Source organism: Agelaius phoeniceus, chromosome 1, assembly GCF_051311805.1.
Source record: "Agelaius phoeniceus isolate bAgePho1 chromosome 1, bAgePho1.hap1, whole genome shotgun sequence".
Lineage (NCBI taxonomy): Eukaryota > Metazoa > Chordata > Aves > Passeriformes > Icteridae > Agelaius > Agelaius phoeniceus.
In genome coordinates this window covers 114,031,807-114,046,134 of record NC_135265.1, presented here as the reverse complement: position 1 = coordinate 114,046,134, position 14,328 = coordinate 114,031,807, and the positions used below count along the sequence as shown (strand labels likewise).

Here is a 14,328-nt window from a genome sequence, read left to right as displayed (position 1 = left end):
ACTTTGTAAGCCTGGACACAAGAATGCCACAGTCTAAATATTCTCCCAGATTAATAAAACCAATGTTACTATATCACATAGGATATATACTGGCTGTATTTTAATAGTTTGTGTAATATGTTCTTGGGGCAAGAGTGAATTCAGTAAGCTCTTTCCACTCAATATTTTCCATTTATGTGGATTTCACACTTAAAACATTCTTTTTTCATTTTCCTGTTTCTTTTTTAGTTTTTCACAGTGTGACTTTGAAGTGTTTTGATTTTAGTAATACTTTGCCAATCTATTTTATTATAATAGTAATATACATGCTTCTGCTTTTCTTTTGTGAAATTAGTATGTCAAAGGAATTTAGCTTGCATTGTGAGGATATGAACCTTTGTTGTGAAAATGGACACCTTAATAGGTGATAGATAACACATAAAATATGACTGGAGCAACTAAGAACTGTTTAGAAGCCAGAAAAAGCTAGCTCAGGGGCTTTTTCATGATGAGTTTTTGCTGCTCTATAGAAAAGCTTGCCAGAAGTATGTATGGACTTGATGTCCTGCTTCTGGCTGCAGCGTCATCAGGAGTCAGGGACACATATTCTATTCAAAGATGTGTGTTAGTTTGATTTAAATGCTAGGTCCTTTGAGACCTCAAACTCGCAGTTGTGTACAGACAGAAGGGCTTGGCTACGCTGCTGGAAGAGGGGAGAAAATGACTGTGCTTGTCCTTGTGCTTGTGCTGGGCAATTCATGGTTCAGGGAGAGTTGCCTCTGCCATTAGAGCCAGAAGCGTTCCAGTAACCTGTGCTGCCTGTGATTCTCATACAAATGAGCTTAGGTTGTTTTTGTGCAGGGCTGGGGGCTCACTGATTGTGTTTCACCCAGCACATGCACTGTACTGTTAAGCAAAGGAGCCCTTGAAGGAAGCTGAGCCATGGGCACATGGTGAAAAGCTGATTGCTGCCCGGAGGGACAGCAGCCGCAGCAGGGGAGCAGCAGGCACGCAGGCAGCGACACTTGGCTGCTTTTCAACACACAACTGACCTAGATTTCCCTGTTGGGGCAGGCTGGTGTGAACCCTGGGCCAGTGTGGGTTACTCATGGAAAGCAGACTCTGCAGTGTTCCTTCTCAGGCTTGCCACCACAGCTACAGCTGCAATTTTATACTTGCAGTGCATAGCTCCTTGACAGAGCATCAATCTGTCCTCCTGTTTCACCTTGTGGCCATTAAGAGGTGGGGTTTTGGCTGTATACAGGCTTTTCCTAGAGAATTTTATAAGGCAAATAGAGAATTTTATGGGGCAAAAAGCAGCTACTGTTCCCACAGGAAATTCTATGCACTTTGCAAGTGTCTGTATCTAAATGCACTTGGTCTGAGCAAGGACGGTCAGTTCCTAGCCTACCCTTCACCAGGCAGTGATTATTCATCAGTACTTGCCCATTTGAGGCATCTCATTCAAAGCTCACACCAATTGTTTCCCTATTTTGCCTTTTTGTCTTCATTCTGTATCATTTTAAACTACCTGACATTTCTTATCGGTAAAATTCTAAGTTTATTGGAGAAAGGGTGCATTTCTTCTCAATGAGAAGAAATGCAATGAGACCCTTCTCATTGCATTTCTTCTGCAATGAGAAAAGAAATTAGTTAAAACTGATATATTTAAGGAATATTAAGTAAAGTAGGTTTCCTAACCTTGATGAGTTGCAGTAAGACTTGGGCATTTTATCTTAAAATCCCAGCCTAAAAATACACCCATGTGACCTCTGAGAAACTGCCTAAAGCCAGTGGTAAGAATTTATCTTGGCAGATAACCAACATCTTCCTATAGTATGAAAGGAAACTAGCTCTCTTCTGAGCTAAATGTTAACTCAGATTGAGAATTGGAAAAAAAAAATGTAGGAGAATACAAAGATTTAAAATTACTTTAGATATAAGGAAATATTTTTAGTGAATAAATGTATTTAACTGCAGGTCCAAATCCTGCAGTTAAATACATGTTAGTAATGCTCCTTGTCTTACTGCCAGGAGATGTTCTTTGAATTTGATATAACAGGCAGCTTGTTACTGCAGGTACTCAAAAATTTTGATATAGTTTTTTCAGTGGAAAATTCATGAGACTGGGGGAAGGTGTACTCATTCTGAGGGTATTTACTTGCATCAAAAGTTTCTGCTGTCAGCCAGAGGCAGCATCCCATTGAAAAAAAGAGGAAGAAAAAGAAAAAGGAACTTTATTTCCATTTTCTGTTCTTTGTGATTCTTTTGGTGGGTTCTGAGGCTTCTACTCTCTTGTACTTTCTGGGAAAAAAAATGCCATAAATGGAAAGGGAATATTTTAAAACTCACAGCACTTTTCACAGGAGATGAGGACCATTTTATTACTAATATTGCAATAAAAATGTGCATGGCCCATGTCTCTTTTAGGTGATTTGTAGGAGAATTTTCTCTTCAGGCACTTGTTATTTCAAAATCCATAAAGTAATTAGTTTTTATTTATCTATGTATTTTACATAATTTATCCAGGTCCTTAAATACTTGTAAGTGTGATCATTTATATTATTTGCAGTCTTTCTATGCTTACAGCCCCACTCAGACCTAAGATGTGCAGAAATCTGTGTCAGAAAATGATTGTGTGTCATAGGATGACCATTTAGTATTCATCTGGGAATTATCTGAAATACTTCACAATATTTCACTTCATCTGGGAATTACCTGAAATACTTCACAATGTTGTTTACATGCCCACACCCCCCACCACTATGAAAATTAATACTATAATTAATTTGGGAATCTGTTTGGTCTCTGTACATCAGACATCTTGGCATATTATGCTTTCAGAGCTTTTATTGTAATTCCTAGGCTACATAAATGTAATTTTGTTTTCTTCTCTCCTCAGAAATTTTTCCAAGAGATTCCAGTCTAAAAGACAAGTTCATAAAACATTTTACAGGTAAGGCAGCTGCTTGTGTTTTCCCACATGTGCATATTCTATGTAGCTACAAATGTCACACAACTAATTTTTTTGAGGCTCAACACCAAATTAACATTTCTGAAGTTAAATGAGCATATTTTAGAAGTATAAAGTTTTGAACAATTCTAGTTTCATTGAATAATCAAATGAACTATCTGGTCTAAAATAAGTTTCAAAATGTGGCAAGTTAAAACATAATTTAAAATTCATTGTTTAACTTTTATCCTCCTATTGTGCTTTCCATATTTATTTTCACATTCACTAATTTCAGAACTTCTCATTGGCCTGCACATATTTTTAATAAACAGACCTTTGTGGCCAAGTAAGTTTTTACCAAATCAGGGAAGATTTTTGCATCTGTCTCATGATGTCTAGGTGTGGATACTTATTTTAATAGTGGAAACAGATAGAACAAGGAAGAATTAAATTAGTGTAAACGAAATATAAAAAATAACTTGCTGTTTCTAGTATGAAAGCTTATGATGATTACAACCAAGTACTTGAAAACTGAGGTGGAGTTGTATAATGCACTTAACTTTGGGACTGTATTGTAACTACTGAGAAAAATATAGTACCCTCTGAATATATGCAATAAAGTTGCCAATGACAAGGTGCTTGCACTGATTCTTTGCTCTCCAGTTCCAGCTTTCTGTAACTCAGAAAAGTGAAGGTCTCAAAGTGTGATACTGCAAATATTGTGGTGATTTTCAGGTTTATTTGAAGTATTGAAACTAAAAGCTAGAGAAATAGTTGGACATTGGAGCATGAAAAAGAGAATTGGAAATAATTATGCATTTCCTCATTGCTGGAAATTTCAGGCAGTGCTTGACAAGAAAGGAAGGTATTTGTTGTCTCTTTTGCATGGGGGAAGTGTATTCCAGCCCTTGGGATAAGCACAACTTTAAGGATCTTTCTGCCAATGTCTCACTGCAACCCAACAGAATCTACAGGAAATGTGCCAGAGCCAGCTGGCCCTTCATCCTTGCAGTAAACAAGAGGAATTGTGAACCTGATCATTTTCAGCCCATATGAGAAAGAAATTAACATAAAGCTTCAAACTCTGCTATGCTATGTGACAGAGGAACACTGAATACTCCTCTCCTGGGAGGGTCAGAAAAGAGAGATTTGTTTATGTTAGTACTTAATCCATTTCCTTTTCATTTTTAGCTTTGGAAACTCCTCAGCTACCATAAAAAGCTCAACATAAGAATCTGGGGAAGCTAAGTAATGAATACAGATTGAGTTTCATTACTCAAAACCAGGGAAAAACAGCCACGAGTTCTACAGAAGTTATTGTGAGAGTGGTAAATCATAGAAGAGAAAAAGAGAAAAGAACTAGTTCAAGGCATGTCTCTGGACCCATTCATTAAATTAATAGTCCTTTTCTGCATGAATTTAATTTAATTGCCATCAAAATTGCTGAAATTCCTTGAGTAAGATTAGTTGGAATGAATGAGGAAAGCAGGATCATTCCAAAATACTGAAAGTTTATTTGTTGGCTAAGAATTTCTGCCTACAGTTAGTTTCTTTCTTTCTTTTCTATCTATCTATCTATCTATCTATCTATCTATCTATCTATCTATCTATCTATATCTCTTTTTCTCTCTCATTCTCTCTCTCTCTCTCTTTTCCTCTCTTTCTTTCACTCTTTTTTTAATATATTCTAAGACCTTCAGTGGCGGAGTTTTCTGCCTGTTGTTGTTTTATATTTTATTTTATTTTTCATAGTTTTATTAGATCCTGTAATACATAGGCATTTTCTTAAAATACAGTAGAACTTTGGTTTTTTTATTCTGTTCCAATCAGAATCTTCTAGCAGCCTTCATTAATTAAACTGTTTGATTACAGTCCTTACTAGTTCAGAATTAGAACATCCTAAACTAATGAAGATGTAAAAAAAAAAAAAGAGAGAAGCTGAAATCAATATTATCTTTATAGTACATTATCTTTACAGTTTCAGGGTTAAGAAAATTATTGCACACTTCTCATATGCCAGGAATAATAGACACATTTTAAAGCCAAATAAGAACCATATGTAACAGTCCTTGACTATAGGAAAAATCATAAATAATCTTGTGAGTCATAAAGTAATCTATCAATTTAACTTGGAAAGCCAGCTGACACAGAGTGTTTTGTAAGGCACAGTAAAATTAACATCCTATTTTTGATGACAGGGAAGAGAGCTGGAAAACCATATATTATCTGAAGGGACATGGAATTTATTTAGTGACAAAAGCCAGTGTTGTCTCCATATATGCTGGATAATTTCAAATTACATACTTTTCCTTGAGCCTAATCACTCACTCAGATAAAAAAAAATGGCAACAATATTCTAGTTCAGACTTGCAAAGGCTGCTCTTCCAGTTTGTTGAAAAGATCCTTTGTGGCTGAAAAAATCTACTGAAATCCATGTACTACTGTAAAATAAATCCAATCTTCAAGTATGTTCACTGTCATAGAGAGGAATCTTCTCTGGAGCTCATGGTGGTTTGGCTTCACTATCCAGAGAGAATTAGATTGATATATTTTACCAGGCCCATAAACCATCTTTCAAGTTATGAAACAAGTTTTTTTTTTTTCCCAGAAATGCTTCCTGGTTTCCTCTGAAAGGAATGCTGGCCAACAAAGTCTACTTCATGTGAATCATTTCATAGCATTGCTTGAAGCAAGCTATTCTTATTCAGGGCTCCTACTTGTACTAAATTTGCATTTAAATTTAGCCTTATTCACTTAATGTCAGTTTATGTCAATGTTTTCTGTCCAAACCACAGGATACTCATCCTCAGCTGTCAGTGACAGTCTTGCTAAGCAGGTTACAGGATGCAAGTATTATATTTTTGTTCTCCTTGAATGTCACCAGTAATACTTTCTGGGGCCATCAGCAATTTTGGAAGGGGTCTTTGGCAACTTGTTACAGTTAAGACATGTTTTATAGAAAAATAGACCCATAGAATGGTTTGGGTTGTAAGGAACTTTAAAGATCATTCAGTTCCAACCCCCTGGCATAAGCAGGGACACTTTTTTATCAAATATTAATGTAAACAGATGGCACTGTATATCCAAAGAAGAGAGCAGCACACTATACCCTGGACATGCAGGGATTTGCCTTGCCAAAGATGAAACATATCCTGCATTCTGCACATTGTATGCTCTTTTACTAGGATTATTTTAACAGGAGATCAGGTTCCTAGATGTTATTCAGCTGTCATTTTTTTTTCCTTCAACACCCACACTGTATATTAAGAATTGTATAAACCATCTATGTGCAAATTAAAAGCATTAGTACATGAAAGTACTTCATCTTTCCAGGGGTTAGAAACTCATATTTGGTTAAAATGTTGCTTTTATTTATCTTTACAAATAGTATCCTCAGTCCAGGTGCATTAGACTACAGACAACTATTGAACAAAGTAAATTCTACTGTAATTGTCATTCTACTTTTCAACATATAAGAAATTTTACTGCTAATTTTGAATTACTGGAATTTCAAGGCTAAACCAGCCAGTCATTTTAATGTGTCATTTTTCTGGCTTTTGTATCATGAACATAAAGGCACAGCAAAAGAATTTCTTTGTGTTATTTCACTAGCATTATTATACTTCTGTTGCATCATAGTTGTTTAAGATATAGTAAAAGACTAATTCAGTTTTAGCCAAGAAAAAAATGAACTTAATGCTATGTGTTGCTGTCATCCATTGAAGCTGCAGAGCAGTGACACTGAGAGCTTGTTGTTAACTCCTCCTTACTTTCAAACAGGGCCAGTCACATTTTCCTCAGAGTGTAGCAAGCACTTTCATCGACTGTATCACAACACAAGGGACTGCTCAACACCAACCTGTAAGTAGCAAAGTACTTTTTAATGCTAGCTGTGATACTTGCTTGAAAGCAGCACACTTTTTCTATTAAGTATTTGATGTCCTAGTCCTTTTTTAACAGTTACTCTTTAGCACTACATTAAAAAACATACCCAAGGTCTTCTAATATATAAAGATTTCCTGTTAATGCACTTGCTGTCAGCTGAACACCATGGAGTTCCTTCAAAGCGATACTGAAATAAATGAAACCAAAACCACACTGAAAAAAGTCAGTAGGGCATGCTTATGCAGAAGGCAGATATTCTCCTTCTTGCTCTCTTTAGCTTTCCTTGTGCAAGATAAAATCTGAACCATTCTTTACCTTCTATTAATGCTTAACAGTAGAGTTATATCTTTGGGGTTTAGTATATTTCAGCTTGTGAATATAATTTTCTATTATATGCCCATTGTTAAACAACAGAAAATCATTTGATTCATCACTTTGTTTTGATACTTTCAGTTCTTATCAAGCAAACGTCCTCTCTGAGACTGCAGAAGCTTTGCTTTAACACAGCCTGAATATAGTTTTGTCAGAGACACTGAAAAATAGAAATGTTCTTGGATAAAATGGATAAAAAGCAAACAGAAACCCCAAACCAAAATAGAAATTCCTTAAATAGAAGTTACTTCAGCATTCTCTAGTGCAATGGACAATTCAATTCAAGTCAGTGGAAAAGAAGGAGTGTGTTTTAATTAGAGAAGGTGAACCTCATTAAGGATGTGTAAGCACAAACTGTGGGCAAAGTTTGGTGCTTTGGAAGCTTTTCAGGGTTTAACATGAACAAGCAATGGGACCTTCTGGCTGCATCACTTAGAAGCACTGTTTGTGAGCAGTTAAGGCGCTCTCTCACCATAGGTCAGCACATCAGAGCATTTAGTGTTTGAAAGGGGATGGAGCAGCCCTCATCTCCATTTGCTTTTATTCTTATTAGAAGCTGGAATGTAGGAATCCATGGCTTATCCTCAAAAGATACACATGCAGCTTTCTAAGCAGACACAGGAGTAGGCAAGGCATATTTCTATTACATGCTGTACAACAAAAATACCACATTGTATGCCTTGACACATGGATCCAGAGCATGTGAATATTATTTGGACTCTAATGTATTGCCTGAGTGTTTCACTTTATTTCTCCAGAAAAAGAGTAATATTATTTTTCTTCTAATTAAATAGCTTTTCTTCAAGTTAAAAACAAGACTGTGATTTTGATTGGTATTAAGAACTTATGTTTTAGTTCAACTATCAAAGCAAATTGTAAAATTAAAAGGGTGATTTAAACCACAGCAGAGTTTTTGTTCCCCCTTGCATCAAGCAAACCCAAACCAGACAATGAGTTAAATTCACCTGAAATGTTCTGTTCTAAAAAGGAGAGCTAAATCTTCATGTTTGTCTTCACCTTATCTATCATTCAGGCTGATCCTAGCCAAGATCTTTCCCTGTGCCTTTAGAGGGGTTTGATATTTTCTGTCAGGGACACCTTAGTCATCATGGGATGTCTGAGGATGAGTTATTTCCTCTCCTTCTGACATGGTTATAATTGTATGAATATTTTCTGAGGAACTGAAACCCAGATAGCAATCACTTTCTTGCTGTTTGGCACAATTTATATTAAGTTTCATTAAAATACATATCAAGCAAGAGAAGCATCTATGTATTTGTTGTTAGCAAATACCAGAAAGGATAGCAGTAGTGACTCAGGATCCACTTGAACCAAGTGGTCATTTGAACCAAGGGCACACACAAGGGGATTGGAAGTGGGAGGTTAGTATCTTTAGTCTGATGATTAGGAGATGTACTTAAATGTGGAAAATATGGAATTAAATCAATATTAATAAGAAATGCAACAATAAAATGTTTGAAGCAGCCTGACTTCTGACTATGTTATAGTGATAGTTACAATAGCCTCCGAGTTAATGAGTAAAATTCCTGGTCTTCCACATCCCAGTAGAAAACTTCCTGGTTTAAATTTAAAACTTCCTGGTTGAAATTTAATTCCTTGCATCCCTTGTACTTTTCCTCTAGAGCACTGTTTATGCTAAGGTACAATCTAATATTGCATCTTGCACAGATAATTTCATGAATTTCAATCAGATAACAGTTTCACTGTGTAGAGTGTCTGAAATTCAGGTACACACTTTACATTTAATTTTATGCAGTTTTTTGAGGGTATCTGTCAACAGAGATTCATTATTGCTGTGGGTAATTCTGTTTTATAGATTACAAAAGGTGTGCAAGATTGCTAACAAGATTAGCAATGAGCCCTTTGTGTACACAGTCCTAGGATGTTTGCTATGTAAGTATCATTTTCCCCAATTATTTTCTTATTTGTTGAATGGTCTAGTGGTTTACTTCACATTTGTACCTTGTTATCAGGTGTGCATAAAAAAATATGGTATTATCAGAGTGTATCAACATGCAGCTTTGGCTTTGCAGAACTGACTGGCTCCTCCTGGAAATACATAGAAGCATAAATACCTGTGGCAAGCCCTGGTGTAATTTTCTGCAAGTCACTTGTGGCACTGCATTCCATAGTTATGCACTGGGTGGCCTCTTACTGTTCAAAATTTCAAGAAGGAGTCTGCTTGGTGAAAGAAAATACCCAAGGACATCATCAGCACATTTATTTCAGGCCATTCTTCAGAGAACTTTGTTGTTAATCCATGGAAAAAACAGAATGTTTTGGTCTCAGGTCTACCACTGCAATCTTCATAGATCACCTATCACTTAATTCATTTCTGGGACCCCTTTTCATTCCCATATAGTCTTCTGAGAATTTCTGAAAACTTAATAACCACTACATGGTGATGGAAGGAAACTGAACAGAAAGATGTGGAAAGCTAAAGGTTTCACTAAGTAGTCTGAGGAAGAAACCTGTCCATTCTTGTTTATGAATAGCATGTCAAATGTCAATTACACAGCATTGTCACTGGTAAAAGTAACATCTCTAAGTGAGTTGTTTTCTCCTGTTGTTTGAATAATAATAAGATAGTTATAATTTCAAAGATTAATTGTAAATACACACTCTAGTTGTTATTATTAACCACTAAAATGTATAAGATCAGTGAATTTTATTTATTTACATTTCTTTAAAGATGGTTTCCTTTCACCACCTCCTCCTGACAAATACTGCAAGCTTGGAGCTTGGGGGAGTTGTGTATGTCACTTCTTCCTGCATCAAGACTTCAATTCATACTAATCAAGAATAAGAAAAGAAGAGTAGGATATGAGTCAGTGTTAGCTGATTTGATTTCTCAGTGGAGGTGGGATTCATTTTGGTGGCTGTGCTTTAAAGAATATGGCAATATTTCAGTTCTGAGAAGAAATGACATAATTTCTTTCTTTTCCTTTCTTCTTCACATTTTTCAGTCTCTTTGGCCTCTTGATTTCCAGGTGTTGCAGATGGTTTTGAATATAGCAAGGACAGCAAACTAGAGACTGATTAGGCATCTCATTACTTTGCCTGTATCTCCTTTTCATGACTCAAGGCAGGAATCCTTTCCTGAATGCCTTCTTAAACAAAAAAAAAAAAAAAAAAAATTGGAGGGGGGGGGGTACTTAAATTCCTGTTTGTTTTTTAGTATCCTCTTTTAAATCTCAGCTTGTTCAAACATCCTACCACTCTCTTACTTTCTGCAGTTTTACCTTTTTAGTCTCTGTTTTTCCTTTACCTGTATCCATTTACATCTCTGGATTCATGTATCAGGGCTTTCAGAAAGATTTCTGGTGTTCCAAATTTCTTTTTTCTTTTAAGAGAATGAGTCAAAGATCTGCCTACATATCCACAGTACAGAAGCATCTATCTCATCCTATTTCCATCTTTAAAACACAAAAGGATCAAAAGTTGCTATGATTTGCAAAGCCAGGTGTTTTAATTTGCCTGCCAAAAATACATTCAAAGACATGAAAAATAGGGAAGAAAGGTTTTAAATGGTAAGCATTGCTAGCAGCTCGTGTGCACTGCATTCACTTAAAGTTGTATCTAGGCTGGCTTTCTCTCTACTTTGTTAAAAACAGAGAAAATATTATAGGAAAAAGTATAGCCATGGTCTGAGTGTTTCCCAGCTGTCTCTGTGCTCCCTCAGCCCATTCCTCCACAGCAGATAGTTTCCATCATAAATAAGACATTCTCAGATCTTCATGTTTACTCATATCCACTGATTCTTGGAATGGAAATATTTTCTTGAGAAGGGTGAAGAGTGGCAGGAGTTGCTCTTTCTTCCCTGTTAGTAGGGAGTGCAACAAAGGAGTTACATATGTTCATCTCTCAATCACATTGCATTTCTAACATGATTCTCTGATTGCTTCTGCTTCATCTTTCCACACAAGGGATCTGTTTTCCTCACCACCCTCACACTAGTGTAGAGAGGACATGGCCATAGATCCTGTTGCCTGTAAGAAAATTTGTCTTCACTTTAACATCTGACAGATCTTGGAGACTCTTGGTTGCCTTGAAGAAGGAGGCTCTCTTACTTGAAGAACTGACAGCTATTTTTAAGCCTTTTCCTGCCAGTACTAAAATAGGCTGCCTTTTCCTCATTAAAAAAAAGAGCTGCAGTGCTATTATGCAAATATTTTACCTTCCTCATCTGTAAATATCCGGCTATACAGAGAAGACGTGGTCTTTTCCTCCTCGAAATGAACTTTTGCTTGGGGAAAGCCAGTTGTCTGCCCGCGGATCTGGTCGCGCAAGCCGCGGCGGGATGTTTCAGCACCATGGAGAGGCGCCGCACCCCGGGCAGCCGCTGGGGTGGCTCCGGGACCGGGATACCGGGCACACGCTGCCCTTACAGCCCTTAGAGGTTCGGGTGGGTTCGTTTTCACTTCCTGAGTCAGATCCCAGCAAATGGAAGTAAAGCATTTAATGAAACCCAGAATGCAGAACTGCACGCGGCTGTGTGCATGGGGAGCTTCCCTGCAAGGTGCAGCAGTGCAGACCTCTGTGTGTTAAACCTCTTGGCACTGGCACTGAGGATTTGCCCCGGCGAAACTCATTATTGTCCACAGGAGGGCAAGACCCACTGGCATTTGAAGTTAATCTTATGATTTATGCAACCCACAGGAAACTGTGGTTTATGAACAGAATTTTGCTAAGCAGTCTGCTTCTCTGGTTTGAAACAGCTATAAAATGGCATGTCCTTTTCTCTTGCAGACTTTCTACCAAGGAGAGAATTCTGATTTGCCAAGAAAGTGCCTTGAAATCTTCAAAAATGGAGAAGACATCTTTTATCTTTTTGATTTACAATGTTTTGTTACTAGATGCATTTTATTTTCATATATTTGTCCGACATTCCATATTTGTGTGAAACGTTATTTTATTTTGTAAATTTGTTGCCTATAGCTCAGACAAGCCAATTATTTAAATACATTGTATATGAAGAATACTAATGATGTACTGATTAAATGTTATAACCGTATGCAGGGAGTTGGTAAAATTTTGCTGTTTCTCTTGTTCCGTTGTATTGACATCGTTCTGCTCAGGCTCTTACTCTCATTATTTGCACTAACTTGAAATGCAGAAGTCTGTGTAACTGAAATCTGAATAAGCTGTAAGTGGGGAAGTTTTACTTGCCATGGAAGATATTTTATATTATGAAGCTTTGTTAATATATACATATATATTATTGTGCATCAGAAAAAAATTTGCTCAGAAATGCACCTTGCTTTCAGGAACATTTGTATGACTATTCTGGATTTTCATCAGTTACATTTGTACCGGCACTTATGGAAAGAGTTGCAAATAATGTAAATATAAAGACTGGAAAACTGCAATGCAGTTTTGGTGGAATAAAGAACATAAAAATAAACTATTTTACAGGAGGGATTATTTAAGTATATTAAGAGGTCACTTATTTAATATATATATTTATTCTACTGGTGAACTTGAAATAATCCTCCACTGAGAACTTCAAACTTGTGGGTTTAGTATTTTACAGCATTTCATTTTCATGAGGTAAGTTTTTTTCAGCCATTTATTCTTCAGTTGAATAAGGTGTGAACAAAAGTGCATCATGTACCTAGTGTGCACAACAGAAAACATCTTCAAGTATGCAAAGAGGGTAATAAAAAAGTCAAACAGGAGAAAAAATGCTTTAAAGTATAATACCACAAATCCAAGGGGTATAATGAATGAATTTTGCTGGTGATACATCAGTCTTAAATAAGATTGTGTCTCCAGGGCACAACTGCTACATATTTTTTATTTAAAATCTAATCATATTGGTCATATTTGCTGTCCATTTGCTATCTCATCTCTTTTATTGCAAGTTCATGTGATTGCTTTACAAAGAATCTAGTATCCAGTGGGGGTTTTACAGTCAGATCCAGAGTAATTGACAACACACATTGATTGCTATGCTCAAATCACAATTCTTGAGATTAATTGACCATCAAGATAATCCCTTCAGATTAAATATTATCTCTACCCTTTCCCTCACTGTGGGATTCATGAGCCCCTTAGCTTCTATGCCCAGCACTCTTCCCACTACAGAATAGTAGGAAAACTTTGCCCTGGAATTTTTTGCCCTCACCAAATAGCAAAGGGTTGCCTTGTTATCCAAAGGGATTTTCTTCCTGCTTTTGATATGTTCAGTGTATTACTGCACCAAAGCTGTGCAGTGTCCTGTGATGCTCTATGCAGTCCAACCTCAACTTTTAGAAGTACTCCATCTATAGTCCCAGCTAGGAGGTTGTCCTGTCCTCTTTGTGATTAACTGGACTGGTTTTCTAACTTTCTGCAATCATATTCTTTTGGTAAGAGCAAAGTTTTCAAGTCTCCTTCTAATCCATCTTGAAAGCAATACTCATACTGAAAATGCCAGTGGTTTGAATGGTGAGAGGGATATCTTTGGATCTCTGTGGGTAACATACTTCATAGAAGGATTATTGGCCAAAACACTTCAGTGGGAGGACAAATGATGAGGCTCAGAACAGACAATCAGTCTCCAAGAAAAGCATTTTTCTTTAGTCTCACTTTAATTTTTCCACTCTGGTTTGCTAGCTTCTCAGTCTAAAAAAGGTTTTTCCTTTCTTTCCTCAAGGAATTGAAAAGAATTGAAGTATTTGTGGGGTTTTTTCTGAAAATTCCTTTTTGTGATATCTAAATTCCAATGAGAAGACCTAATTGGGATTATTTAATACAATTTTTGAGCTCAAATCTAATGTGCTAAATCAAGAGCTTCACCTTTGAAAAAATAAAGAAATCTTACCTCTATTGAGTTGAAAAGTGATCAAGTCCGTATCTTAGAGAAGATCCACAGATGTTACAAAGATGCAAAACAGAGATTAGTATGACAAGTTAAAATATTTATGAGGGGAAAAAAGAAATCATGAAATGATTAAAGGGATAAACCCCTATAAGTTCTTCTTTCCCAGAAGTCAAATGGCTTAGATTTATTATTTTTTTCTGGAAAAAAATTATTCTTTGAGACATTTGTGGCATGGATCCCTTCTTTCTTTTTGGCCCCTTTTTGATGCTCAGCATGTTCTTAGTAGCTAGAAATATACCCAACTTTTTCGAAC

At 36.5% G+C, this 14,328-nt stretch overlaps 1 protein-coding gene across 2 annotated transcripts in view; it reads left to right on the top strand.

Moving 5' to 3' along the window:
- ALKAL1 (ALK and LTK ligand 1) overlaps nt 1-12,617 on the top strand; it is a 36,243-nt gene extending 23,626 nt beyond the window's left edge. The window contains exons 3-6 of one of the 2 annotated variants that reach the window (XM_054647809.2): nt 2,882-2,935; nt 6,713-6,793; nt 9,027-9,103; nt 11,960-12,617. In XM_054647809.2, the coding sequence (XP_054503784.2) occupies nt 2,882-2,935; nt 6,713-6,793; nt 9,027-9,091 (200 nt within the window). In that variant the 3' untranslated portion in view covers nt 9,092-9,103; nt 11,960-12,617. The remainder of the gene's footprint in view (nt 1-2,881; nt 2,936-6,712; nt 6,794-9,026; nt 9,104-11,959) is intronic. The other variant, XM_077185543.1, reaches the window with a different exon arrangement.
- The last annotated feature ends 1,711 nt before the right edge of the window (nt 12,618-14,328 follow it).